The 23,735-nt window shown below is 44.3% G+C and overlaps 2 protein-coding genes across 6 annotated transcripts in view; one reads left to right on the forward strand and one right to left on the reverse strand.

Annotated features, from left to right (window-relative positions):
* On the reverse strand, nt 1–2,836 carry DOLK (dolichol kinase). 2 transcript variants are annotated; one of them, XM_048965980.1, is made up of 2 exons: nt 2,725–2,836; nt 1–1,832 (listed from the first exon to the last, which is right to left on the reverse strand). In XM_048965980.1, exon 2 carries the CDS (start codon nt 1,725–1,727, stop codon nt 156–158), a length of 1,572 nt encoding a protein of 523 aa, XP_048821937.1. In that variant the 5' UTR covers nt 1,728–1,832; nt 2,725–2,836; the 3' UTR covers nt 1–155. The 2 variants fall into 2 exon arrangements, with proteins under 2 accessions (XP_048821937.1, XP_048821938.1); XM_048965981.1 differs by having other exon boundaries at nt 1–1,835; nt 2,725–2,776.
* Nucleotides 2,824–23,735, forward strand: part of NUP188 (nucleoporin 188) — a 26,288-nt gene continuing 5,376 nt past the window's right edge. The window contains exons 1-36 of one of the 4 annotated variants that reach the window (XM_048965965.1): nt 2,824–2,900; nt 4,482–4,536; nt 5,127–5,200; nt 5,787–5,871; nt 6,476–6,556; nt 7,019–7,063; nt 7,562–7,654; nt 7,795–7,914; nt 8,328–8,539; nt 9,301–9,415; nt 9,922–10,122; nt 10,856–10,945; nt 11,492–11,557; nt 12,089–12,208; nt 12,356–12,482; nt 12,590–12,745; nt 13,037–13,163; nt 13,632–13,719; nt 13,807–13,883; nt 14,045–14,159; nt 14,482–14,602; nt 14,829–14,895; nt 15,327–15,455; nt 16,371–16,504; nt 16,846–16,952; nt 17,160–17,366; nt 17,985–18,154; nt 18,499–18,568; nt 19,199–19,266; nt 19,894–20,089; nt 20,572–20,649; nt 20,994–21,079; nt 21,501–21,646; nt 22,404–22,490; nt 22,775–22,956; nt 23,296–23,496. In XM_048965965.1, coding sequence (XP_048821922.1) covers nt 2,875–2,900; nt 4,482–4,536; nt 5,127–5,200; nt 5,787–5,871; nt 6,476–6,556; nt 7,019–7,063; nt 7,562–7,654; nt 7,795–7,914; nt 8,328–8,539; nt 9,301–9,415; nt 9,922–10,122; nt 10,856–10,945; nt 11,492–11,557; nt 12,089–12,208; nt 12,356–12,482; nt 12,590–12,745; nt 13,037–13,163; nt 13,632–13,719; nt 13,807–13,883; nt 14,045–14,159; nt 14,482–14,602; nt 14,829–14,895; nt 15,327–15,455; nt 16,371–16,504; nt 16,846–16,952; nt 17,160–17,366; nt 17,985–18,154; nt 18,499–18,568; nt 19,199–19,266; nt 19,894–20,089; nt 20,572–20,649; nt 20,994–21,079; nt 21,501–21,646; nt 22,404–22,490; nt 22,775–22,956; nt 23,296–23,496 — 4,122 coding nt within the window. In that variant the 5' untranslated portion in view covers nt 2,824–2,874. Of the gene's footprint in view, nt 2,901–3,106; nt 3,189–3,209; nt 3,866–4,481; nt 4,537–5,126; nt 5,201–5,786; nt 5,872–6,475; nt 6,557–7,018; nt 7,064–7,561; nt 7,655–7,794; nt 7,915–8,327; nt 8,540–9,300; nt 9,416–9,921; nt 10,123–10,855; nt 10,946–11,491; nt 11,558–12,088; nt 12,209–12,355; nt 12,483–12,589; nt 12,746–13,036; nt 13,164–13,631; nt 13,720–13,806; nt 13,884–14,044; nt 14,160–14,481; nt 14,603–14,828; nt 14,896–15,326; nt 15,456–16,370; nt 16,505–16,845; nt 16,953–17,159; nt 17,367–17,984; nt 18,155–18,498; nt 18,569–19,198; nt 19,267–19,893; nt 20,090–20,571; nt 20,650–20,993; nt 21,080–21,500; nt 21,647–22,403; nt 22,491–22,774; nt 22,957–23,295; nt 23,497–23,735 lie in introns of those variants that run through there. The other 3 variants (XM_048965966.1, XM_048965967.1, XM_048965968.1) reach the window with 3 other exon arrangements.

Consider the following 23,735-nt stretch of genomic DNA (forward strand, 5'->3'; position numbering starts at 1 on the left):
TGAAACAAAACTTTTATTTTAAATAGATTTTTTTTCCTTTGTTTTTAACAAAAGAAAAACACTGTTTGGATCATCTTTCATCTGTGATTGATGTGCATATATTCAGTTGCTGCTTTTCTCTAGCAGTGGAGAAATCTCTATTCTTGGAAGTGCTTTTAAACCATAAACATGATCTGGAGGTAGAGAGGTAACAACAAATTATCAATTTGGGTCGTGTAAGCTTCCAAAAGAGAAACTAAGCTCACAGACACCAGAATCCAGGCATAGCTGGAGTTCAGGTTCACGCTGCTGTCAAAGATCAGAATAAGAGCCACAGCAATGATCTGAGCGAAAACTGCTGTCATTGTCCCTTCAAAGGTCTTCTTTGTGCCTGGCCATTTGATTTCCCCCATGGTACTGCCAAAAACAGAAGCCATGGTGTCTCCTACCCCTACCGCAAGCACCCCAGCGTAGGGCACCAGTGATCCTGCCCCAGACAAGGCACCTTTAGGGGCACAAGATCTGGGGAACAACCACACTGGGAGGGACATGCCAAGAAGAAGGTAAATGTGAGTCAAGATTAGAGGCCCACTGTCTCTTTCATCCAAGAAGAGAGACAGCAAATAGCGAAGAGTCTGACCAAGCGGTTTGATCCTGAAGTACCGAATGTACTCTAAGAATATGAACACTGCCAGACACAGGACTGCAGCAACATAGAGAAGCTGGCGGTCATAAATTAGTCCAGGAACGTAAGTTGCTACAACAATGAAATGGAAATACTTCCTGGTTATGGTTGAGGCCTGGTGTTTTTTAGATTCAGACGATCTCTTGGCATTCTGGTAGAAAACTATGCCACACGCTGAAGCAGCCAAAAAAGTCCAATATATGAGCAGGTAAACCCTCGTCTGTGTCTGAAACAAAAACTGGAGCAGCCAAAACAAAGGGTTCCTCCGGATCAGTCGATAAAGCCAAGGCATGATGACCCCTAAGCCTAGCACTGCTGTCATCATGTGGAAAAACATGGAGGAGATCCACGTACCCGAATCCATGAAAATGAAGAGAACAGTGAAAAAAAGCCCAAGAATAATAACTCCAATAACTGCCACCAGAAGGAAGAAGTCTATGGGTTCACCTCTGCCCTCGATTACATTCAGTGAGCGTTTAATGAGCTGATTGAGAACAAAACTTATACCTCCGAGAACTAGCAATGCTTCTCCAGGAGTAAAACATCGAGGCAGCAGGTAGAGCAAGATCATACTGAGGTAGACAAAAATTAGCAGCACTTCTAGGACCTCTATCACTTCTGAAACAGTCAAAGAGTGCTTCATGGTATAGATAATTATACTGCCAGCAACACCAGTGAGTATGCAAGTGTTGGTGGGCACAGGTTTTGTGATGCCAACGGCAATCACAGACAAAAATAGAGCAACCAACATGCCAGTGGATGCTACAACTATGCCAAAGCGTTCAAAGTACACGATACCAGCAGCCTTGCACCTCTCCTTCATTGCTATCCCCAGCAAGGGGATGACCATGCTGGCAGGCAGGAGCCCACTGTTTGCTGTGCTGCGGAACTGGAACACAGCCCCCCCCTGCTGCAGCAGGCGGTCCCATTTGAACTGGACATAGAAAGCCTGGATGGCAAGAGCTACAGCACACCAGGAGTAGCGGTCCCACACCACTGCATGCACGCACAGAACGATGCTGAAGACGATCAGGGATTCCACCAGCACTGGTTTGTTTAACATGGTTCCAGTCCAATGCGGCTTTGGCTTTCAAGATCTTTGTTATGGGTCCTGATCTTCTCAGTAGTTGTCCACTAGAAGGAATTCTCTTTCACACTACTGCGATTCCTACTGAAAACAAACAAACGATGAAAGCAACTATTGGAAAACCAGAAAAACTGAAGCTTGCTTGCAGCTGTTTTGTTCGTAAGCTCAAATTAGACTGATGTTATATGCCAGCTATTAATCAGAGATAAGAAGGGATCAGCCAAAACCATTATCCCCACTTGAGAATCCAAGCTGAGCTGGCAGAAGCCAACTGCTCAGTATGTGGGTATTCAGATACTGCAACAGAAATACTTTAAATTTCGTCTTCGACTTGAAATATGAAGCAAACAAGCCACAACTATTCCCAGATGGCTTCACTGCAGCAAGCTGCCAGCTGGGCTACAGGACATGGAGCAATTTCACCACCTGCGATGCAGATCTTCTGTTCCAGCTCTCAAAATATGCTGACGTTCAGATTTGCAACATGAGGTATTTCACTTCTGTGTTACTTTCTGGTCCCTGCCAGATAACCCTGCCGGTGCCTAAGGGGCTGACGTTCAGATTTGCAACACAAGGTATTTCACTTCTGCGTTACTTTCTGGTCTCTGCCAGGTAACCCTGCCGGTGCCTAAGGGGCAGGACAGAGGGGAAAGGCTCCTCAGCGCAGTGTGTACTGCTGGGCAATCGGCTAATGGCTTTAAACTAAAGCACGGCACATTTCGAAGAAACCGTTAATAATGAGGGCGGTGAGGCCCTGGGAGCTGTGGATGCCCCAGCGCTCAGAGCCGGGCTGGACGGGGCTTTGGACAGGGCGGCAGGGGCCCGGCTGCTCTGGGCTAGGAACCTTCCTCGCCGCTCGACGCCCACCGCCGTCCCCCAGACCCCGCTAGGCCCTGACAGGAGGCGCTGTCCAAGGCTCTCCAACGGGCCGCGCCCTTCCCGCTGCCGCCCGGTCCCCGCGGCGCTCACCTACCTGGCAGGACGCCGCCATCTTGGCGCTGCCGCCCGTCACATGACCCAGCGAAACGGGGAGGGGGGGGAGCGGAGGCGGAGCGGCCGCACCACGTGATGCCGGCGGGGCGCCGCGCTCGGCTTCGCGGGTCACGTGAGAGGGGCAGCGAAGATGGCGGCGGGCGGGCTGTGCGCGAGGTGCGGGGACGCGGCGGCGGTTGCTGCGGCGGGAACGGAGAGCGGGAGCGGGGGGCGCCATCCCTCGTTGTGCGCGCAGTCCCGCCGCGGGGGGAGGGAGAGAAGGAGAGCGGCGGAGAGGAGGAGCTGGGGAGGAGGGGGGGGCGGACAGGGGAGAGTTAACGGCCGCGGGGCCCGCGCCGCTCTGACCCCGCCCCTCGGCCTGGCCCCGCCCCGTCCTTCGGCTGCGGGGCCTTGAGGCGCTCCGTGCGACTCCTGCGGGATGCCGCCGGTCTGCCGGGCGCCTCGGTTCGTAGGGAGAACGCGCGGTTTGCCGAGGAAATCCCCTTGTCGGCCGCCTCGGCGGGCGGAGCTGCGCTCGGTGGGCTCCTCCCGCGCCCCGGGCTTTCCGTGCCCGTAGGGCGGCGGCGATCCCTGTGGAAGTGCGGCGTCTCGGCCTCGTTCCTCGGAGAGCCCTTCGCAGACCGAAGGGAAGCGGCAGCCGCGTGAGAGCTGCAGGAAGGAAGCCCTTTTTTGGGACGAGCTCCTTCGGATCGCTGCTTTCGTTCCCTTTTGGTCGTTTATTCTGTCGCTTTCAGATTCCGTTTGGCCCTGGCTGTCTAAATTGCATTAAAGCAAAGCTCACAACCCCAGCGGGACCGAGAGCAGCTCTGTGCCCTACGGCCGGGCCGAGGGAGCTTGCCTTCCTTCGCCCTCCCGCAGTCTAATTAAGGAGGTTAGGGTGGAATGAAGTGCGAGGTTGGCTCTTGCACTGCAAAGCCGTTCTTTTCTTGGTAAAATTCGGTGTCGCTTCGGCACCCGTTGGGCTGCAGAGGCTCCACCTGCACAGTCAGCAGGGCTGTGTGGCTCCCATGCAGCGAGCTGCTCCTGCTGAGGAGTTTGAAGGTAGAAACTGGTTGATAGATGTATTGGAAATAGCAGCTTCCATAAGCCACTTGGATGGCACCACGTGTCAGGTGTTACAGGTGACTGCTGCTTATTTTGATGATGCCAGTCTGAAGTTATTGCATTATGGGTTGTTACTTTCTAAACTTTGCATGGGGAGTTGTGACATTTTCACTCCTTATTTGTGTTATATTGCTGACAAATCATTGGTTTTAAAGTTTGCTGAGCTTTGCTCTTTGAGGTACGTGTGCTTCTGCAGAGCTGTTGTAGGGAGGCTCATCTTTGTAAGTGCATTTGCCAGGGTGAAGTGTTGGTCTGTAACACTTTCTAGCACAGGTTGGCTTTCCTACAAGCTTCCCAGGAAGCAGGAGGAAACAAGCAGCTCAGGTGCATGTTCTGAATAGCTGAGGCTAGTGAAATTTCCCCTTAGGAAAGGTGTTGTGTTTCTTCTCTTCACCTAGTTTTGAATTCCTCTTTCAGTGAAGGTAGAAACTGTTAAAGAGGAATTTGTTTGGAGGGCAGCATCATGTGAAACCCAATAAAATACCCCTCTGCTCCTTTAAATTATTTTTCTTTATGTTGCAATATGATCTGCTCTAAAATAATAATTGCAAGTTTGAAATGGTGCACGCTAAATAGAAGCCTGAAATGGTGTTTGTTATTTAAACAGTCTCCACATTTTCCCTTTGTTTACAGGAGCAGCAGAGAATTGTGGACAATTCTCCTGGGCAGATCAGCATTAAGAGAACCAGTAAGTCCATATCTTGATGAGCCCATTTCCCTCTCACTTAATGGACTACGTGGCCAAATACATCCTTTGTACATCTGTTTGAATACTAGTTTTGTTGCATTTTCCTTTTCCTTGGTGTGATTTTTGTTGCTCTTTCTCCACTACTTGTTTGTTCTTCCATTCTTTGCTTATAGTTGCTTCATCAGCTTCTGCCTGGAAGAGAGTATATGAAAAGGTAGCTCCTGTCAGGAGTGAACAGAAGTGCTGCTTGCTAGACTGACTGATACAGGGTGTATGTGAGTGGTGCAGCCTGCTTCTGGGATTTTCTGGGATGGAGCCCCTGCATCCAGGAGTGTGCCCAGAGGATGGAGATGCAAACGTATCAGAACCCAGACCAGCACCTCCTCATTCCTCTCCTTTCCTAATACTAGGCAAGGCAGCAGGCTTTCTCATACAGTACTCACCTTGAATCAGTCTGAATCGTAATGCTGTTGTTTGCCTCGTTGTTGCAATCTCTGTGATGGTGGAATTTCTTTGCTTCACTTAAACAAGTCTGCTACTGGACTGGAGATTTGAGGAATTTGTTCAGTAATACTTGGTTCGCTTTTTAGGCACAGATTGCATCAGAACTGAACAAGCACTGGCAGAGATTGTTAGAAGGGCTTTCGTACTACAAACCTCCAAGGTACAGTAATTGTCTGATAATAGAAATTAACCTCTGCAATGGAATCTAACAGTAAGTAGAGGAGCATGTTGAATATTTCTGGTTTTCTAAAGATAGGTCTTTATTCTCTTGCATGACTTGAGATTTTTGGAAAGGAGCACCAATGGGCAGTGCTTAATCCAGACTGCTTTCTAGGGCATAAAATACAAGCCAGAAAGAAAGAACAGTAGCTTCTGCTGTCATTACCAACATTGAAAGCTCTTAACCCTTCTTTACCTCTGCTCAGCTGTGGTGCCCAAGTGCAGGTTTGCACTCTGCAATCAAGTGGCTCCTCTTGGCACTTGGTCATGTCGGAGATAACTGGATTCCTTCACTGGAAAGGATGGAATGAATGTAGCCTGTATTTATTATGCCAATAAAGTAGTGAACAATATTGAGTATTATCTGGTAACAAAACTGCTGGTTGTTGCTGTGTGACATATTGAAAGCAAACTGAGAGCAAACAAGTGTTGAGCTTGAACTGATAAAATTGAGAACTTGGAAATTAAGCCTCTTGAGTTCATTCCTTGGAGTTGCTGTGTTTTTAATGACTGTTTTTTTTCTTTAGTACAACTTCAGCAGAGAAGGTAAAAGCTGACAAAGATGTAGCTGCTCTACTAAAAGAGTTGGGTCTGAGGGTCAGCAAGTTTTTGGTGAGTGAAGGTGCTTTTCTGATTATTTTTTTTAATCCTTTTTCTTGGTGTTGAGGAGAGGCAAAGTTAAGTTTCTTTCAGTTCAGAGTAATCTAAAGGAGGTTACAAACACCCATAGAGGCCCTACATCAGAATTCCCTGCAGTTATTAGTGACTGCATGAGGTGGTTTGTTTTTCCTGGTTTTCATCCCCTCCAGTTTTTTGGAAGCAATCCTCTTTGATCTGAGGCTCTATCAAGACGTCTGAAACTGCTCAGCTGAAAACCAATGTCCCTTAAAGTACCTGCCCCAAATGCTGTTTACCTGCAAGGTTATGTTCCTTGTGATTCCCCTGTGGGAGTGAGAGTTAGGTGACCTGTGGCAGTACCTTTGTTAAGTGACTGCGGTGCTCCTTTGCTGAGGTTTTAACTGGCTGCACCTGAGTTACATCAAAGCTTGTGTATTTTGCTTTCAATGGAAGTGCTGACTGAAACAAGCATCATCCTGAAAAGCAAGAATTTTCTGTTATTATTTATTCTGAAGAGAAAATCTACCTGAAATATTTGGAGAGAATATTTATCTTCAATCTTTTGTTTGTTTCAGAGCATCTCTCTTTTTTTCTTCAGGGTCTGGATGAAGAGCAGAGCGTGCAGTTGTTGCAGTGTTACCTTCAGGAGGATTACAGAGGAACAAGGGACTCCCTGAAGGTCCTTAGCTCCCATTTATTTCCTGCTTGCTGTACATCTGTCCACAATACCAGTAATCTGTTGATGAACATGATCATATGCAACCCCACATTCTGAATTGGAAAAGACTGTAGTTTGCATTCACTAAACCTGCAGTGGCCAAGTACCACTGTATAAAAACGTGACAGCAGAAATTCAGGTCTAACTTTCTGGTCCTCTTCCTGCTTGAATCTATCTGCAAGGATTTGGCTCATCTGTGTCTCAGGAATACAGGAAACCTGCAGATGTGTGAATGAGAGTGGGTGGAGATGAAGAGCAAACATTTACAAATAAGTGTTTTGTAGTTTTGGAAACTGTCTTTCCAAAAGAAATGGAAAGAAAAAATTTCTCATTTCTTTCAGTTGTGGGTTGTTTGTTTGTTTTTGATGATGTTTGTGGGTAGGTGTTTCTGCAGTAGGTAATTATTTTATATTTTGCTTACAGACAGTTCTTCAGGATGAAAGGCAGAGTCAGGCTCTGATGTTGAAGGTTAGTCATTTCCATTTATATTTTCTAGTGAAGAGATCTGGGAACTAACATTTTGTATTCACAAAGCCTTGGATGGTGGAGATTTTAGGATTAATGTCAGGGAGTTCAGCTTCCACATTTTCTGAAGCCTGTGGGTTTATATGTTTCTGTCTGAAGGGACAGCCCTGAAATGGACGTTGATCATCACGCCTGGCAGAGATGGCTAAAGATTAAGAATGGAAGACTGCATCTCATTTTTGCCTTTCTTTTCCAAGTTTTATTGAATAGCATAATTATAGACATGTCCCAACAACATGTTTTATTGAATTCTGTTAGATTAATTAAATTTTAGTGTTTTTTTAAATAATTTTTTAGATAACTTAAAACTGTTAAGTTGAAATTCCATCCCTAGTAGTGTTTGAGCTCTGTATATTCTGGTGCTGTAGGCACTGGACGAGGAAAGGGAATGGGAGTTGAACACAGTACCCAAGTGATGCTGGTAATGTTATGTGTTCACAGCTTGCTGACTATTACTATGAAGAGAGGATCTGCATTCTGCGCTGTGTCCTCCATCTGCTCACTTATTTTCAGGATGAGAGGCACCCTTATGCAGTGAGTACAGGAACCTTTTCCTGGATATCATTGAAATAAGCTAAATATGTAAGTTGTGTATTAATTGTCCACTTGTGGTTGCAAAAACCACACAAGAATGCATGTGGGAGTTCATTTATGTATTTCTTTGCTTGTTGAAGGCACAGTACTTCCAGTGTGTCGAGAAGTTGGAAAAGGAGCTTGTTCCTAATTACCGTAAGCAGTTTGAAGAACTGTACAAAGCAGAAGCTCCCACCTGGGAAACACATGGAAATCTCATGGTATTTTTTTGTCTGTGCTCTTCTATAAAACTTACCAAGTGTATCCATCTAACTTAGAAAGTCTTTCTTCGTGTACAGCGTGTTGAAATGTCTGTATGCAGACATGTAGCCTAAAATGATGGCTCTCTTAGTCCAAGAAACCTAACCATTGTTTTCAGTTGAGCACACTTTTGCTCAGAACCAAAGCAAGCTGTTTGAAACACATTCTTCCTTGTAAGAAGCCTGTTGATAACGCTCAGCCAACAGGTCAATTCGTGTGGCCCTTCATAGTCTCTCTGTGTCAGTACTGTACTTGCAGTGGCTTTTCATGTTATTCATGCAGACTTTGAAGTAGCTCAGCCCCTCTTGGTTTCTGATTGCTTTGTCTGATCTCTGAGCTCTGATGCATGATGGTGGGTCTTCTCCTTGTGCAGACAGAACGTCAGGTTTCCCGTTGGTTTGTGCAATGCCTCCGTGAGCAGTCCATGCTCCTGGAAGTCATCTTCCTCTACCATGCATACTTTGAAATGGTACCTGATGACCTTCTGGTATTTGCAAAGTTGTTCAAGGAGCAGGGATTTGGCACTAGACAAACCAACAGGCATTTGATAGACGAGAGCATGGATCACCTGGTGGATCATATTGGGTAAGTAACGTGTATTTGTCAAGTGAGTACAGAACAGTGCAGTTGTTTTTCTCAGTTTAAAAAAAAAAAAGAAAAAAAGAAAGTGCTTATTTTTCTTTCTTTTCTCTCTCAAAATCACCACTTTAAAATCACCTCTCTGAAAATCAAGCTGAACTAATTGTGATGAAGGCAGAAAGTCTTCTCTGATTGCACTGCACATTTGTGGCAAAATGAAGATGTGATTGCAAAGCAGTGGGGCATCCAGATGCCAGCTTTAACTTTGTAGGAAGAGTAGCAATGAAGACACAGTGCCATTTATTCTTAGATGGTCTAGTTGTAAAGTGAAACTGCATCTTCACAGCTCTGTACTGTGAACTGAATGGCCTCAGTACAGGCTGTGGGTCTGCTTACACAAGTGGCCACAATGTCTTTGTTTTGCTGTGTGGGACATAGCTTAGCATCCTGAAGGACTGAGAGTCTTGGTGGGTGGCATAGAGTTAAAAAGCTAGAAAAGCTATCTTCACATTTCAGTGACTTTTGTTTGTTTGTTCAGTGGTAGTTTTGAAGATTTTCATCCATTCTATGCTTAGCATTTCAAGACAAAATTTGGATTACCTGCTGCTGATTTACATGATTTTGTATTTCTTCAAAGAGCAGCTGAACCAATGCAAACCGAATGTTGTTCTCATTGTTTATCATTCTTTTTAAATTAGAAACCAACTGAATTCTGAAATAAAGTGTCTCACCTACTTGATTTTGTTTTTCCTCTTTCCTGCTTGCAGCTACCTTAGTGCTCTTATTGTGGTGGAAGGCATGGAAATCGACACCCTCCATGAACGAGCGTTGGATGGTAGGACAGAGGAGCACAAGTTAGCCAATAATGCACATATCCACCAGGTAAAGTGCAGGCAGGGTAACCCCACATTCAGCCTGACAGTGTAAAACTTCCTCTGGTTATCCAAGCAGTGCTGCTAAAAGATTATGTATAAAAGGTTCTGACCTGTGTTTGCTAACCAAATATAAGAGCTAGCATCCACGGTACGTGATGGGACAGATAAGAAGGAAATTAATTCTTCTCTCACTTATTTGCTGGATTATCTTGGGCTTTTCTTTAAAGAAAGGTGTGTGCAAAGAGATAGGCAGTGTGAGCTTTAAAAATGTTCTGTTTCATTCAGTGTCAGGGCTTTTAGGACAGAGATCTTCTGAGGTTAGAAGAACACAAAGTCAGTAAAAGATGCACAAAACCAGAGCAGGACTGCAAATGCATGGTTTGATCCATTGAATGTTTGAAGTAACTGCAATAGAACAATGAGTGTTAGCAGAAAGGTGCCATCAGCAATATGCTTACTGAGTATTTCCTGCTTCTGTGGGATCTCAGTTGTGTTGCTCTTGTCTCTGTGCAGGAGATGGACAATCAGCTGCTGCACTTAGGGGATGTCCCACATCACGCTCCAGTGCTTTTGGCTTGGGCTCTGCTCCGTCATACCATCAATCCTGAGGAGTCAGCCAGTGTTATCAGGAGAATGGGTAGCACTGCTATCCAGCTCAACGTGTTCCAGTACCTGACAAAGCTTCTGAAATCACTTAGCAGTGGAGGCAAGAATGTGAGTTTCTTAGTATCATATGTAAGCTCTTGAAGGCTTTTAACTACTGATGATGTAAAGATGTGTGGGAAGTGGATGACTTTGAATCAAAGTGATTGCAAGCTAAGGCTGATTTGAACCATAGCATGTAATAAAGCATGTTTTATCATCTCACGTTCTTTCAGTGAAAAGCAGAAATCAAACTGGTGCTAAACAGATTTTTATGCCTAAAGAATGAAAAAAGCCATAACTGAACAAAAACAAACAAAAAACCTGCTGTGAGTAGGAGTGTTGTACCTCATTTGATCAGAACAGACTGCATCTAATCACATTTGTTGATTTGCCTCCGTGGGTACACTTGCTGTTGTAGATCTGACTGCTAGCTGAATTAACTCTGCACTGTTCTCCAGATAAGGTTTCGTTAAGCAGTGCAGTGTGTGAGAGCAATCACATTGCTGGGCAGAAACTGATGAGGAATCTGATTTCTCTGAACACTGAATGGTTCTTTTTTGATGTTTTGAAGGCATTTCTCATGGTAGTAGTAGTAGTAGTAGTGAGTGTTTTCTCACTTCAGTGGAACCTTTCATGTTGTGTGTGGTTTAACTGACAACTGCATGTTGTACTGTAGCAAGGATATGTGGCAGAAGCAGTTACTCAGAGGTGTGCAGTTTGTAAAGGAGACTGTGTGCTGTTGCACTATGTTCTATAGCTCATAATCTCTCCTGTAATGCCCTTATGTATTCTTTCTTTGCAGTGTACATTCAGCACAGCTTGTATGTGCATTTATGAGCTTCTTTCCTTTGTCCTGACATCGCTGGAATTGCACACATTGGGCAATCAGCAAGTAAGCATCCAACACTCATTGCATCTGTTAGCTAATTTGAAATAACCTGTCATAACTGATACTAATTACTTCTGTTAAGTTGTAATCTTGCATTTGAAACAGCAAAATCTGTGTTTTGGATAGATTTAAAAGTGTGGTTTACTCAATGCACGTTTAGTAAGCACCTCTGCAGACTGGCTGAATAACAGTGCAGTGCAGAGTGTCTTGAACTTGAAGTCCTACGGATTTGAAACTATTTGTCAATGTTTTATTTCCAAAGCAATGGAAGAAATGCACTTTCAGTTTTTAAGTTTGATGGGACATTATATAGTCCTTTGTAAATGTACTGGATGTGTTTGTCCTGGCCAGGCCATTCCTTGATAAGAAGCATAGCCTTAGATTGGCTTTGTGGGGGGTGTTTCCTTCTCTTCTGTCTAGAAAGAGTAGTTCCATCTTAGCTGGTAAGCATGGAAACTTAAATTTTAGGAATGTGCCAAAATTTGGTTCTGGTGAGAACTCTCTGAGTAAAGTAACGTTTTGTTTTGTTTTTCCTCGTGTCCTCTGAAGGATATAATTGATACAGCATGTGAAGTTCTGTCAGCTTCCAGCATTCCTCAGCTCTTCTGGAAGACAGTGAGTGTGCTGGCCATTTCTTTGACCTACCTTGGCTATAACCAAGACCTGATACAAGGATTCCCTTTTAGGAAAGGAACAGGCTGATCATGTTTAGTTAGCGAGTTGCTAGGAGGCCCTGAGGAGCCAGTGTTCATTTCTATCTACCTTATATTTATGTTTGCCCTTTCCTGCCTTTTAGGTCCATCCTTGGCTTTACTCTTGAAGGATACTGGAACAAGTTTTAATATAGGTGATAGTTTCAAACAGGGCTGGGATTGCAAGGACTGAACTAACTGCTCATAAAGGCATCATGCTTATTTTTTTGTTGTTACAGAATTAGGATGATGTGTAATGCAGCAGTCTTACTTCCTGCCTTATACTTGCACACTGCCTCATGCTTTAGTCTGTGCAGGGACTGGAGTGATACTTCTGTGCATGATTAATGTCTCCAATGTACGACTTGAAAAGGAGCTACATCCTTATGCTGTACTGAGGCTATTTTAGCATTTCTTTTTAGCAGTAAGACCTTTGTTCTGTTTCCATCACCAGGAACCAACTGCAGGTCTGGGTATTATCCTGGACAGTGTATGTGGGATGTTCCCCCACCTTCTTACTCCTCTCCTTCAGCTGCTCCAGGCTCTTGTGTCAGAAAAATCTACTGCAAAAAAGGTACAAGATCTCTCTTGGTGTTTGGGAGATTGTTTATTTCAAGATAGGGGTAGCATGCTCTGTGGTAATGCACGGTAATGACGTGGTTGATTAATTTTTAAGAGGATCTGTCACTTTGGCTGTGTTTTTAAGCTCTCTTTCTTGCAGGTGTACAGTTTCCTGGATAAAATGTCTTTCTACATAGAACTCTACAAGCATAAACCTCCTGATGTGATCTCTCATGAAGATGGCACCTTGTGGCGAAGGCAGGCTCCAAAGCTCCTCTATCCTCTGGGTGAGGAAACTGCATTTCATCTTTTCTTATTCAAGTGCTTTGTGGAATTTAATTCTTCACCTGGCTTCTAACTTGTGGGGAGATTTACTTGCTTCTTCACTCTTTAGGACTAGGTCAGACAAATTTGCGGATACCTCAGGGAACAGTGGGCCAAGTGATGCTGGATGATCGAGCTTATTTAGTACGATGGGAGTATTCCTACAGCAGCTGGACACTGTTTACCTGTGAGATTGAAATGCTGCTCCATGTTGTATCCACAGCAGGTGAGAATAAGACAGAATAAAGTAATTGATTGTTGTTGTCAACTTTAAGTTAATGATAGGATTGAGCAGCTCTCAGTACTTCTGAAAGAGCTTGGAATTCTTACCCAAAACCCCATTTGTTTTTGTTATTGTTGTTGGTTTTGGTTTGGGGTTTCAGTTATGGTAATTCACTGCAATAGGCTGAGAGCATACAATGAAATGAGCCTGGGGATATTCTGGAAGATGAACGTGCATTGTTTTAAGCTGCTGATGTGTGATTTTTGCATTCTAATGGTAGTTTTCTTTACCTAGATGTGATTCAGCATTGCCAGAGGGTCAAGCCAATCATTGATCTGGTTCACAAAGTCATCAGCACTGATGTATCCATAGCAGATTGCCTTCTGCCAATCACGTCACGAATCTACATGCTGCTGCAGAGGTGAGTCGCTGACCTGCATGGAGTCACTAACAGCAGGGATACCTGACAAGATGTAATGAGCTCAAAGAGTGTCACTTACCCATTTTACCAAAAGATTTGAAAGAAGTGCATCTCAGTGGTTGAACTCCCCAAGGCTGACGTTCGGTAAGGACTGTTCTGGCTACAGAATGCTTTGATGCAGCAGAACCATGATTCCTTTTTTCTTGGATGTTGTTGCACATATTAACTCTCCCTCCAGTCATCTGATGGATAATCACTGTTCACTGTGACAGCCTGTTGTCTGATGAGCCTTGCCTCGTGCATTAAATTGATCTGATTCAAGGGAGAGAAAGAGTTGGCAAAGCTAGACTGACAGTGCAGACTCTGGTGTCTGTGCTGGAGCGTGGGTTTGATGCTTTGGATCAAAACAACAGCATATAGACTAGATCACAGATGGCAGTGCATTCTATGTGTATTTGTCTTTCCCAGGCTAACAACTGTAATCTCTCCCCCTATGGACGTTATTGCTTCTTGTGTCAATTGTTTGACTGTACTGGCTGCACGGATGCCAGCCAAGGTGAGGACCTTCTGTGTTTTCTAAGTTTGAGAACTAGTAATACACATATGTGAGTGAGAGATAATACCTCTACTTGTCCTCATGCAGGTTTGGACTGACCTTCACCATACAGGCTTCTTACCATTCGTTGCCAATCCAGTGTCCAGTATGAATCGCATGATTAGGTATTGGTTGTTTTTATTTCCTGCCTGAATTGTTCATAATTTGTCATAAGACCTTTCTGCCTGTTTGAAATCTAAGCTTTATGCAATCTGTGCATCTGGCATTTCTCACTCATGTCCAAGTTGTACTATTTGTGCAGTGAATCCCCTTGCTTGTTTCACAGTGCAGACGGAATGAATGCTGGGGGCTATGGAAACCTGCTGATGAGCATAGAGCAGCCTCAAGGCGAGTACAGCGTTACCATCTCCTTCCTGAACCTCATCACAACTCTGGTCCGGGTGAGTGCTTCTGGAGTGGCCATTATGTGAAGCTGGCTGTAGACTGATACAGTGAGAAAGTGAAATACAGCAGTGCCTGACATCCTCTGTGCAGTGTGTCTGGGTAATCAGTCATTGGTTGGCACTCCTTATGTGCTGCTGTTTTGTGCTTTCTCTGGTTCTTTCAAAAAGACTGCTCTGGTGTGAGCTACAAGAGAATAGAAGTTGTTTGTAAATGTGTCAGTGGTTTTCTCACGTTTAAAGACACGTGGCTGATCTTCCTACGAAAGATTTAGTCCCCTTTAAACCAGAAGGGGAAAAGTAACATTTCTGTTTCTTCTAGGGACAGCTTGGTAGCACCCAGAGCCAAGGGCTTGTGCCCTGCATTGTGTTTGTCCTGAAGGAGATGTTACCAAATTACCACAAATGGCGTTACAACTCTCATGGAGTGAGAGAGAAAATTGGTAAGGACATCGAGAGGGTAGACAGGTGAGACCGAAAAGGATCACCTGTCTTGGGGGGATGCATACATTTTCCCCATTTTTTTAATCAGATCTTTTCTGGCAGACATTTAGGATTTGCTTTGTGCATCCACTAAAATTGCTAGATGCTGAGATTTGGTTGAAAATATGAGGGACTGGGTAACATGTCTTCCTGAAAACTGAGCAGTCCATTTTGTCTGTGTTTCAGGATGCCTCATCCTACAATTGATTCATGCAATACTGAATTTATGCCCTGAAATGGATCCTCGCAGCAGGTGAGATGGGTGATGTCAGGTCTGGGATAGGCTGGTTTACAGTGTAGCAGGACTCTGCTGCTGTCTTTTTGTTTCAGTTTTTGAATGAAAGTTACCTGCATTTTACTGGCCTGCTTATGTAGTGCTGGTTTCAGTGCTTTTCTGCATTACAGTGAATAGGAAGGGTAGAGAAAGATTAGAGACAAAGCATGTTGGTTTTTAGAACATCTGATGAAGAAGGGGAAAACAGCATATGTGTTCCATGGGGCAGACTGCCACCTGCTTTCCTATTTGATATATCCACTCTGAAGGAAGTAGAAGATAGAGTGAAGTGGGGGCTACTGGACATATAGAAATGCAAACATTATTGTGGTTGTTAGTAAGTGGTGGGGGGGAAGTACTGGGAGAGATCTTAATGGTGGTGTTCTGAATGTGGTGTTTCTGTCCCACAGCAATGTCCCCAGCCTTCAGTCCTTGTGCATCTTCAGTCTGGCCAACACTGAAGCAGGGCAAGCTGTCATTAACATCATGGGGATTGGTGTGGACACTATTGACATGGTCATGGCCTCCCAGTCTAGTAGGTGAGTCGTGCTTCATCTCAGTAGCTGAGGAGAAAAACAGTGGTAATATTTGAAATGTAGCTTTGACATAATTGCACTTATTTGGGGATCTGTGGCAGCCTGCCTTGTAAATTCTAGAGGAACAAGCCTTCTTCGTTATGGATCCATATGTAATTTTTGCTGTACACTCTCCATGCTATTCTTTAGTTTTCTACTTTGCTTAGTGTTAATGATGTGTGATGTCTTGGTGGCTGCTCCATTACTTTGTTAGCAGTTACTTTTTTAAAATAATGCATTCACTTGAATTTAATTTCTAAGACTGAATAGAGTGAACTAGAAGCAAGAGGATTATAAGCCAAAGTTAGAATCTTCCTTGACACATAGCCAGCCAAATTTGTCAGGAGGTTGTTTTTGAGAAGGTCTGCCATTCCTTTCTCTGAGAACATCTGGAAGGGAATCCAGACTTGTTGTGGAGAAAGCAATACCTATGTGAAAATCCTTTTTGACTTTCATGTCTCTCCAGACTGTTTATCTCATAAGGAAAGCCTTGGGAAAGTACTGGATTGAGAGTCTTGTCACCTATCATGGGTGCCTTTATAATTTCTTTAAGATTGCCTCTTGCAAATGTTTCTCCCTCTGTCTTAATGCATTTAACATCTTTCTCCTAAAGAGGGGAAGATAAGTGACAATAGGCTGTCAGACTGTTTTCCTTTCTTGTTTGATGCTGAGAATTCAGGGCTGAGTAGACAATATATTTTGTGGCTGTGTGGGGGTTTGTGTTTCAGCAGCTGCTGGGTGGTGATGTGACAGTCAGAGTGAAAATGTGTTATAACCTCTGAGTGCCGGAGTGCAGAATTTCATCTTTGAATGTCGTGCAGATACTGAATGTCAGTTGTCAACACAGTTACTTACTTTGCTTTCTCTTTTGAAATACAGTGATGAGTCACAAAGCCAAGGCCAGCTGCTGATACAAACTGTGAAGCTGGCATTCTCAGTCACCAATAATGTCATACGATTGAAACCCCCCTCTAGTGTGGTATCTCCACTGGAACAGGCACTTACTCAGCATGGTATGTATTCCTCCACAGGGACAGCCTGGGAAGCTGTGGTTCTCTTATTACTTAGTGTGTGTCTTGTTACAGACAGTATGTCAATTATTGAAATGTCCAAAATGTGCTTTGTAGTGATAGGAGAAGGCTAATTCTCCCTCCTTTAAGGCACTCTAGCAGGTGGTAACCCTGTTTGTGGTAGAGGGGTTGGAACTAGGTGATTTTCAAGATCCCTTCATGCTTCATTTTTATTTTATTTTTTTTTTTTTTGGAAGACTTACCTGATTCTCACCTTCTGCTCTGGAAGGCATTATTTGTGAAATAGCTGCTATTATCTTTGATTTTGATTGTGTTCTCTTCAGGTGCTCATGGAAACAATCTTATTGCTGTTTTGGCCAAATACATCTACCACAAGCACGACCCTGCACTGCCACGCCTGGCCATCCAGCTGCTCAAGCGACTGGCTACGGTAGGATGAGGCTCACACAAGAGCTTTGCTTCTTCCTTTTGTGCCTGATTCCACAGCTGAAATTCTTTCAAAATGGTTTCTTCAGACTTGTTTGTATCAGGGAGATTAATGCAAGTTGGCCAAAGGCAGTGTGAACTGAAAGCTGAAAGAAGAAATGTTCTGTAGAATTTGGCTGTCCTGGCTTCTGATGTTTCCTTCCTTCTGCAGGTTGCTCCCATGTCTGTTTATGCCTGCCTTGGTAGTGATGCTGCTGCCATCCGTGACGCCTTCCTCACCCGCCTGCAGAGCAGGATTGAGGACATGCGGATCAAGGTCATGATCCTGGAATTCCTCACAGTTGCAGTGGAGACGCAGCCTGGGCTCATCGAGCTCTTCCTGAACTTGGAAGTGAAGGATGGCAGTGATGGCTCAAAGGTAGAATGGCTGACATTTGCCTGGCGATTCACCACTGGTTTATCATAACATCCCTCTGTCTTATGGCACAGATCTCTAGAGTCTAATAGGTTTTATGTGCAAATCTGTGTGCCCGATGGAAAGGTGAATGCAGAACATGTTTGCATTGAATGCAGTGAATGCTTGTGCTGTGCTCTCAGCTTTTTGTTTTTCTTACAGCTGTCCTCAGTTTTCATAAGGACATCTTTACTGAGTCAGAGCAGTGAAAGCAAAGATCCTTGTGACCTTACTCTCCTGACTCAAACAGTGGCCGTTCAGTGGGAATGCACTGCATAACAGTTAATATCAGTTCTTCTCAACACCTGCTCACTGCTGCTTTGCAGTTGGAGGTCTTCATGAGTTGGGACCTTTTTGAAGGCATTTGGTCTTATGAAGTCTTAGCTTAGCTCAACTTTTTATACCTCTAAAACTCTTTTCCCCTCTTGTGTTACACATTCCTTTAGTTACTTACACAGTACGTATCTGCATCAGGTACTCAAGATTTACTCTTCCGTTCGAGAGGCATTGAAGGCATTCTGCTGCAATACACGTCTGTAGTGGTATGGTGGGGGCATAACCTCTCATTTCCTTTTGGTTTAGGAGTTCAGTCTGGGGGAGTGGAGTTGCCTCCAAGTGGTCTTAGAGCTGATAGACTCCAAACAGCAGGAGAGGTACTGGTGTCCTCCCCTCCTGCACCGTGCTGCCATCGCCTTCCTGCACGCCTTGTGGCAGGACCGCCGAGACAGCGCCATGCTGGTTCTGAGGACAAAGTGAGTGTTGTTCTCCTGCGGTCTGTTCTGCTCTCTGTATCCCATAATGCCTTTTCTTTGGTTCATTGGAGTATTGAGGGACAATTTTATCCTAGATTCTGTGCATCCTAGTAAGGGCTGAGCAGTGTGCGTGTTTTGAACTTGATCTGTACTGTCTCTTGGGAAAGAATTTGAAAAGCCAATGTGTGCATGTTCAGAAGCAAATGTATGTTGTTTACTTTCTTTTGTGCAAGGCTGCATAATCATGTATTTACCAAAGAATACTTTCTGTGGAATTTGGAACGGTCAAAATGCTGCCAGGCATGAGGGAGGTAACTGATACTACTTCTGTATCCATCTTCTAGGCCAAAGTTTTGGGAAAACTTGACTAATCCACTGTTTGGGACTCTGCCTCCACCTTCAGAGACATCAGAGGTGAGTTACATCAGGGCAGAACGGAGGCAGCTTTGTACTTGTCAGATAGGTTTGTAAGTGTGTGTGGCTGCTGTTTGTGCTTTTGGCTTTCTAAACAGCAGTGTGACTGACTGGTTTCAACGCAGGCAGGAGCTGAGGCACATTCTTGTGCTCTTTGCAGAGAGTGGCTATACAGCAGTGGACTGCCTTCAGAAATTCTCTGCTCTTTTTCACACGTGAAATCGAAATAGGTGTTATCTGACATCTGTGCTTACATCCTCTGGAAGATGTGCTGTATGTGGTGCACCTGTCCTGTGTATGCTGTCTGACTCCTCATTTTTAGGCACAGCTTGGGCTGCCTAGTTTGGAGGAACCAGTGAGGTCTTTTGCTTTCTTCCTTTCTGTGGGTGTTTTGCCCTTTGTTATGGAAGTCCTGTGCCCTCTCTCAGTTTGTCTGCCACTTTGAATCCAGTATTCCTTCCGTGTCATCACCAGTCCTTTGTCAAATGACATAACTATGATATCATGGGAGAAACAAGTCTGCCAAACCAGGTTATCAGTCACTGTGAGCGGGTGGGTGAGGTTAAATTAGAGTTCCACTCACTGTGCAAAGCAAGGTGCTCAGATTTTGTTTTCATCTTGTCTTTGTAGCTCAGTGTCTTGGATACCTGTGCCTTAATCATGAAAATCATCTGCTTGGAGATCTACTATGTTGTCAAGTGAGTGTTTGGCAGTCTCTCCTTCATCCCTCTACTGAAGTCTGAACTTTGTGTGTTAGTTCTAATAGACCACACAGGCTTTCAGGAAATAAATACATGTAATCCTGTGAAAGCATGGGGGGAGCAGAGACATGCAGTCTTTGCAAGATCACTTTATGCAATTGATTGACATAGATTGTGATATTACTGCAGGAAATTCAAATGTGTGCTTGTGATCTGATTCTGTAGGTGGGAATGCTGGTATTTCCTTTTATCCTGCAATCAGAATATTCCATGTTTAATTTCATTTAATTGTGAAATAAGCAAAGTGCATAATGATTGCTGAATAACATTTTAATCATTTCCTCACACTTGAGTTTTTGAGCATAACTGCCCTTTAATACGATGGATAGTCAGGATTAACTGAAATCTCCATCAAAAAGAGCAAAACAAGTTGTAGATTTTCTTCAGGGATCATCTTTTCTCTTAAAATGTGATGCAAAAAGTGGGATTCCCTGCACAGGTCTAATCTGTGGAATACCCTTCACTTGCAAGCCGTGCCCTTGGCTTTCCTACCTGAGTCTCAGAAGGAGCGTATTCTCTGACCAAAGCATAAATGAAGATATCTTCTCCTCCTTATTTGGTCAGGGGCTCCCTGGATCAGTCCCTGAAAGACACGCTGAAGAATTTCTCCACCAAAAAGCGCTTTGCTTATTGGTCAGAATATGTGAAATCATTGGCCTGTTATGTGGCAGAGACAGAGGGCAGTAGCTGTGCCTCCATGACAGAATATCAGATGCTCATCTCAGCCTGGAGGATGCTGCTGATTATATCCACTAGCCATGTAAGAGCCACCCTCGTGGGTTTTTTCTCTTATCTCTCGTGGTAATCTGATGTTAACACTTGGAATAACGCAGTGCCAACTTCTCAGGGATTAGCTCCATCACAGTGAGAATCCCTTGTTTATTTCCTTCCAGTTACTATATATGCAGTCAGAACACAGGTTGGCACGAGCGTGGTGTAGGCTTAGGGTAGTTAATGCTTTGTCTGTCTGAGCGTGGGGGGGTGGAATACAATTTTTGTAGCAATTCAAAGTAATTATGTAGTCCTGAAGAGATTTTGCTTAGTGAGGTGAATGGCCCTGCAGGGAAATCAGCCATTGCCAACTTCTTTAGCTGCTCTTATGCTTATCTGCAAAATTGCATTATTCAGCAGATACGAAATTGGGTGAATTCTTCAAGTAACAGAACAGCAGGGCCATGTTAAAGTGGAAAAACAGTGTATATTGAGTTGTGTTTGATTGAGCTTTGCTTTTGTGGCTCTTAGGCTGATATAATGCATCTCACTGATCCTGCAGTTCATCAGCAATTGTTTCTGGATGTTCTAAATGGGACCAAGGCTCTGGTAAGTGCAGGTTCCTCTGAGTTCTTGAATTTCCCAATGGCTCATCTCGTGTGCTGTAAGGAGCTCCATTTCTGCAGCTGATTGCCATCGTAGGTTTTTTTTTTTTCTTTTAGATCCTGTGAAATTGGTCTGAATCAAAGTCCTTCTCTTGAGCTTCTTACACATCTGTGTGCAATGTGTGTCATTCTTGATATAACTGGGTGAGCCTGCAGAGGGCTCTGGTTCCCCTGTTTGCTGCCAGCTGCGGCAGAACCATTTGGTGTTGGTGCTTGGGCTGAGCATTTCTTGCATTGCACCAGTGCACTGACTGTTACACCTGTAACCCTTGTGCTGTTTCTTCTTAGCTTCTAGTTCCCACGTCGGTATCTTGCCTGCAGCTGGGCTCTATGCTGTGTACTCTGCTTCTCATCCTGCTGAAGAAGTGGAAGAGGTAGGTATTGTGCAATGGATATTTACTGATCGCTGCTAAATATAAAGACTTAAGAGAGTATGTTTGAGTGTTTTGCTCTGGTGATTTTCCCTTAATGATTTGGGGAGGAATCTGATGCCTTATCATGAAGTTTTCGTTTGAGATGGCAAATATCTGTAGTTTGTTGCTGGAAGATCTTATAGCAGTACATACATGGTTTGACTTCCTGCTTTCTGCTGAAAAGTGTATGGAAAAAAAAGCTTTTGTGATAGCAAGCTGTGCATTTGCACTGTGCTGTGCGTGTCTTTAGAGAGGCTGAGGTGGTGACTTGTCCACACTTCTTTGGAAGAACCTAAAGCAATGATGCACACAGCTCAGTCGAGCCAGTGTATTTACTGAGGGATCTTGTCTAATCTGAACAGCTCTTCCTTTTTGTTGTCAGCGAGTTGGGTTCTGTGGATAAAATCATAAACTCCTTGACGCAGATTCTGGAGGGAGTTCTACAGGCTGATCAGCAGATGATGGAGAAAACCAAAGCCAAAGTGTTCTCAGCTCTTATCACTGTGCTGCAGATGAAAGAGATGAAAGGTGAGGTTCTGTATGTACAGACATCAAGAGCAGTGCTGCCGTGGCTGAATGCACCATTAAAGCTGCCATAAAAATGCGTGTGATGTTAGCTGTAGTGCAAGATGTAGAATATAATTGCTAGCTTCTGGGACATCTCCAGTTTTTAAACTTGTTTTAACTAGCTTTAGGAGAGCTGAGGTGTATTGTTCATCTCAGGCATATCATTCACAGTGTGCATGTCTTCCCTGCCTTGTCTTTTCTCAGCAAGAACCCCTGTGTTTGATCAGTTTGATGGAAGTGAAAATGGAGTTTGAGTGATTTTGAAGACAGCTCAGTGGCTGTGGGAGGGACCCCAGTACTGTGTCACCAAGATACCTTAAGTTGTGACATAACAAGTGACAGAAACCACGGATGGTGTGTTTTGTTAAACAAAACAAAAAACCCAGCACTTACTTTGTTACTTCAGTCCTTTGCAGGACTGCTTACACTGGAGTAGCACTGCATACAGTGGAATCTGGGGAGTATTTCTCTGTGCTGTGCAGCTGAGATATAAAGCACTGTGGAGTTGAGGAGTGTCTCAGTTTACCTGATCCGAGTGCAGTCCCTGTCCCACTGTCTGGCCCTGCAGGCCTGTGTCATTCAGGAAATAAAGCAAGTGGAGAGTTGTTGCTATTTTTTACTGTTTGCATTTGGTGATGAAGTTGAATTTGCAGTCGTGGCAGTAAAAGGTGGTGCAATTTGTTGTGATGGTTTTCATGAGAGTGTGGTGTTTATGCAGCTCATGGACAGCAGACTGCATCCGTGGAGTGGTGCCAGCAATCTGGAGAAATGGGTGGGCAGTGCTGTTGGGAGCAGCTACAGAATGGTCAGTCCTTAGCAGTGCTTGCTTTCTGCTTTGGAATGTAATCAGCTGATAATGACTCCTTGTGAAAATTATGTTTTGTGTGATTCAGATGGTGATCTTATAACTTATTACATCCTTCTAGCCTTATTCATCTGACTTTGTTGCAATTCCTCACATTCTATCTTTTGGGTTCTGCAATAAAAACAGTAACATTAACTCCAAGGGATGTATCCCAGTGATATTACCAGTTAGACCTGAGTACAGGGTTGATGTGCTAACTGTTATCTGTTCCATGTGTGTTGCAGTGAATGAAATCCCTCAGTACTCCCAGCTGGTGCTGAGTGTGTGTGAAACACTCCAGGATGAGGTCATTGCACTCTTTGATCAGACTCGACACAGCCTGACCTTGGGGGATGCCACAGATGACAAGGACAGCATGGAAACAGATGATGCCTCCCGAGTTAAACACAAGGACCAGCGAGATGGGGTAAAGGGCCAAAAAGATCTGTGTGTGTTGGGGACCCCCTTTGCTGCCTGCTGCCTCCAAAGGAAGCTTTGGCAGTTCTCACATGGGACTTGCTCCATGGTATTTTGGTGTATGTCAGCCTGGGAAGTTGGCTGTTGTGCCTCTCTTTCAGATCTGTCCTAAGAAACATTGTCACAATTTATATGAGAGCCAGGAAGTGCATAGTATGTAATGTAAGGGACAGCAGCCACCTTAATATATGATTCTGAGAATGGCTGAGCATCATACCATCTCATGAAATGCTCTCAAGACTTCTTTCTTGGTGTACATGTCAAGTGTTTACCCTGTTCTCCCTTCCAGGTTTGTGTTTTGGGTCTGCATCTTGCAAAAGAGCTCTGTGAAGTTGATGATGATGGAGACTACTGGCTGCAGATCACTAGGAAAGTCCCTGTGCTTCCTACCATCTTTACTGCTTTGGAGATCAGCCTGAGAGTTAAACAAAACCTTCACTTCACAGAGGCCTCATTACATCTGCTGCTGACCTTAGCAAGGACACAACAGGTGAGAGATGCAGAGAAAAGAAAGCATATAAGCATACATGTTTAATAGGCTCTGTGTATCTCACTGCTGTGTCTGTGATGCAGTGCACAGTGATCTGTAGATAAATGGGTTGTTAGAAGCTGGCAAGCAGTAGGGCCTGTCTTTACGCCTCCCTGTTTTGCCTGCTGCTTCTTTTTAATGGGATGTCTCAGATGGAGGATCTGAGGCAGCCAGAGCAGGCCTGTAATTTAGAACAGGCA

This window comes from Lagopus muta, chromosome 19, assembly GCF_023343835.1.
Source record: "Lagopus muta isolate bLagMut1 chromosome 19, bLagMut1 primary, whole genome shotgun sequence".
NCBI classification, from domain to species: domain Eukaryota; kingdom Metazoa; phylum Chordata; class Aves; order Galliformes; family Phasianidae; genus Lagopus; species Lagopus muta.

Coding starts and splice junctions, on each gene's coding strand:
- DOLK (XM_048965980.1), bottom strand. CDS start 1,727: ATGTTAAACAAACCAGTGCTGGTGGAATCCCTGATCGTCTTCAGCATC.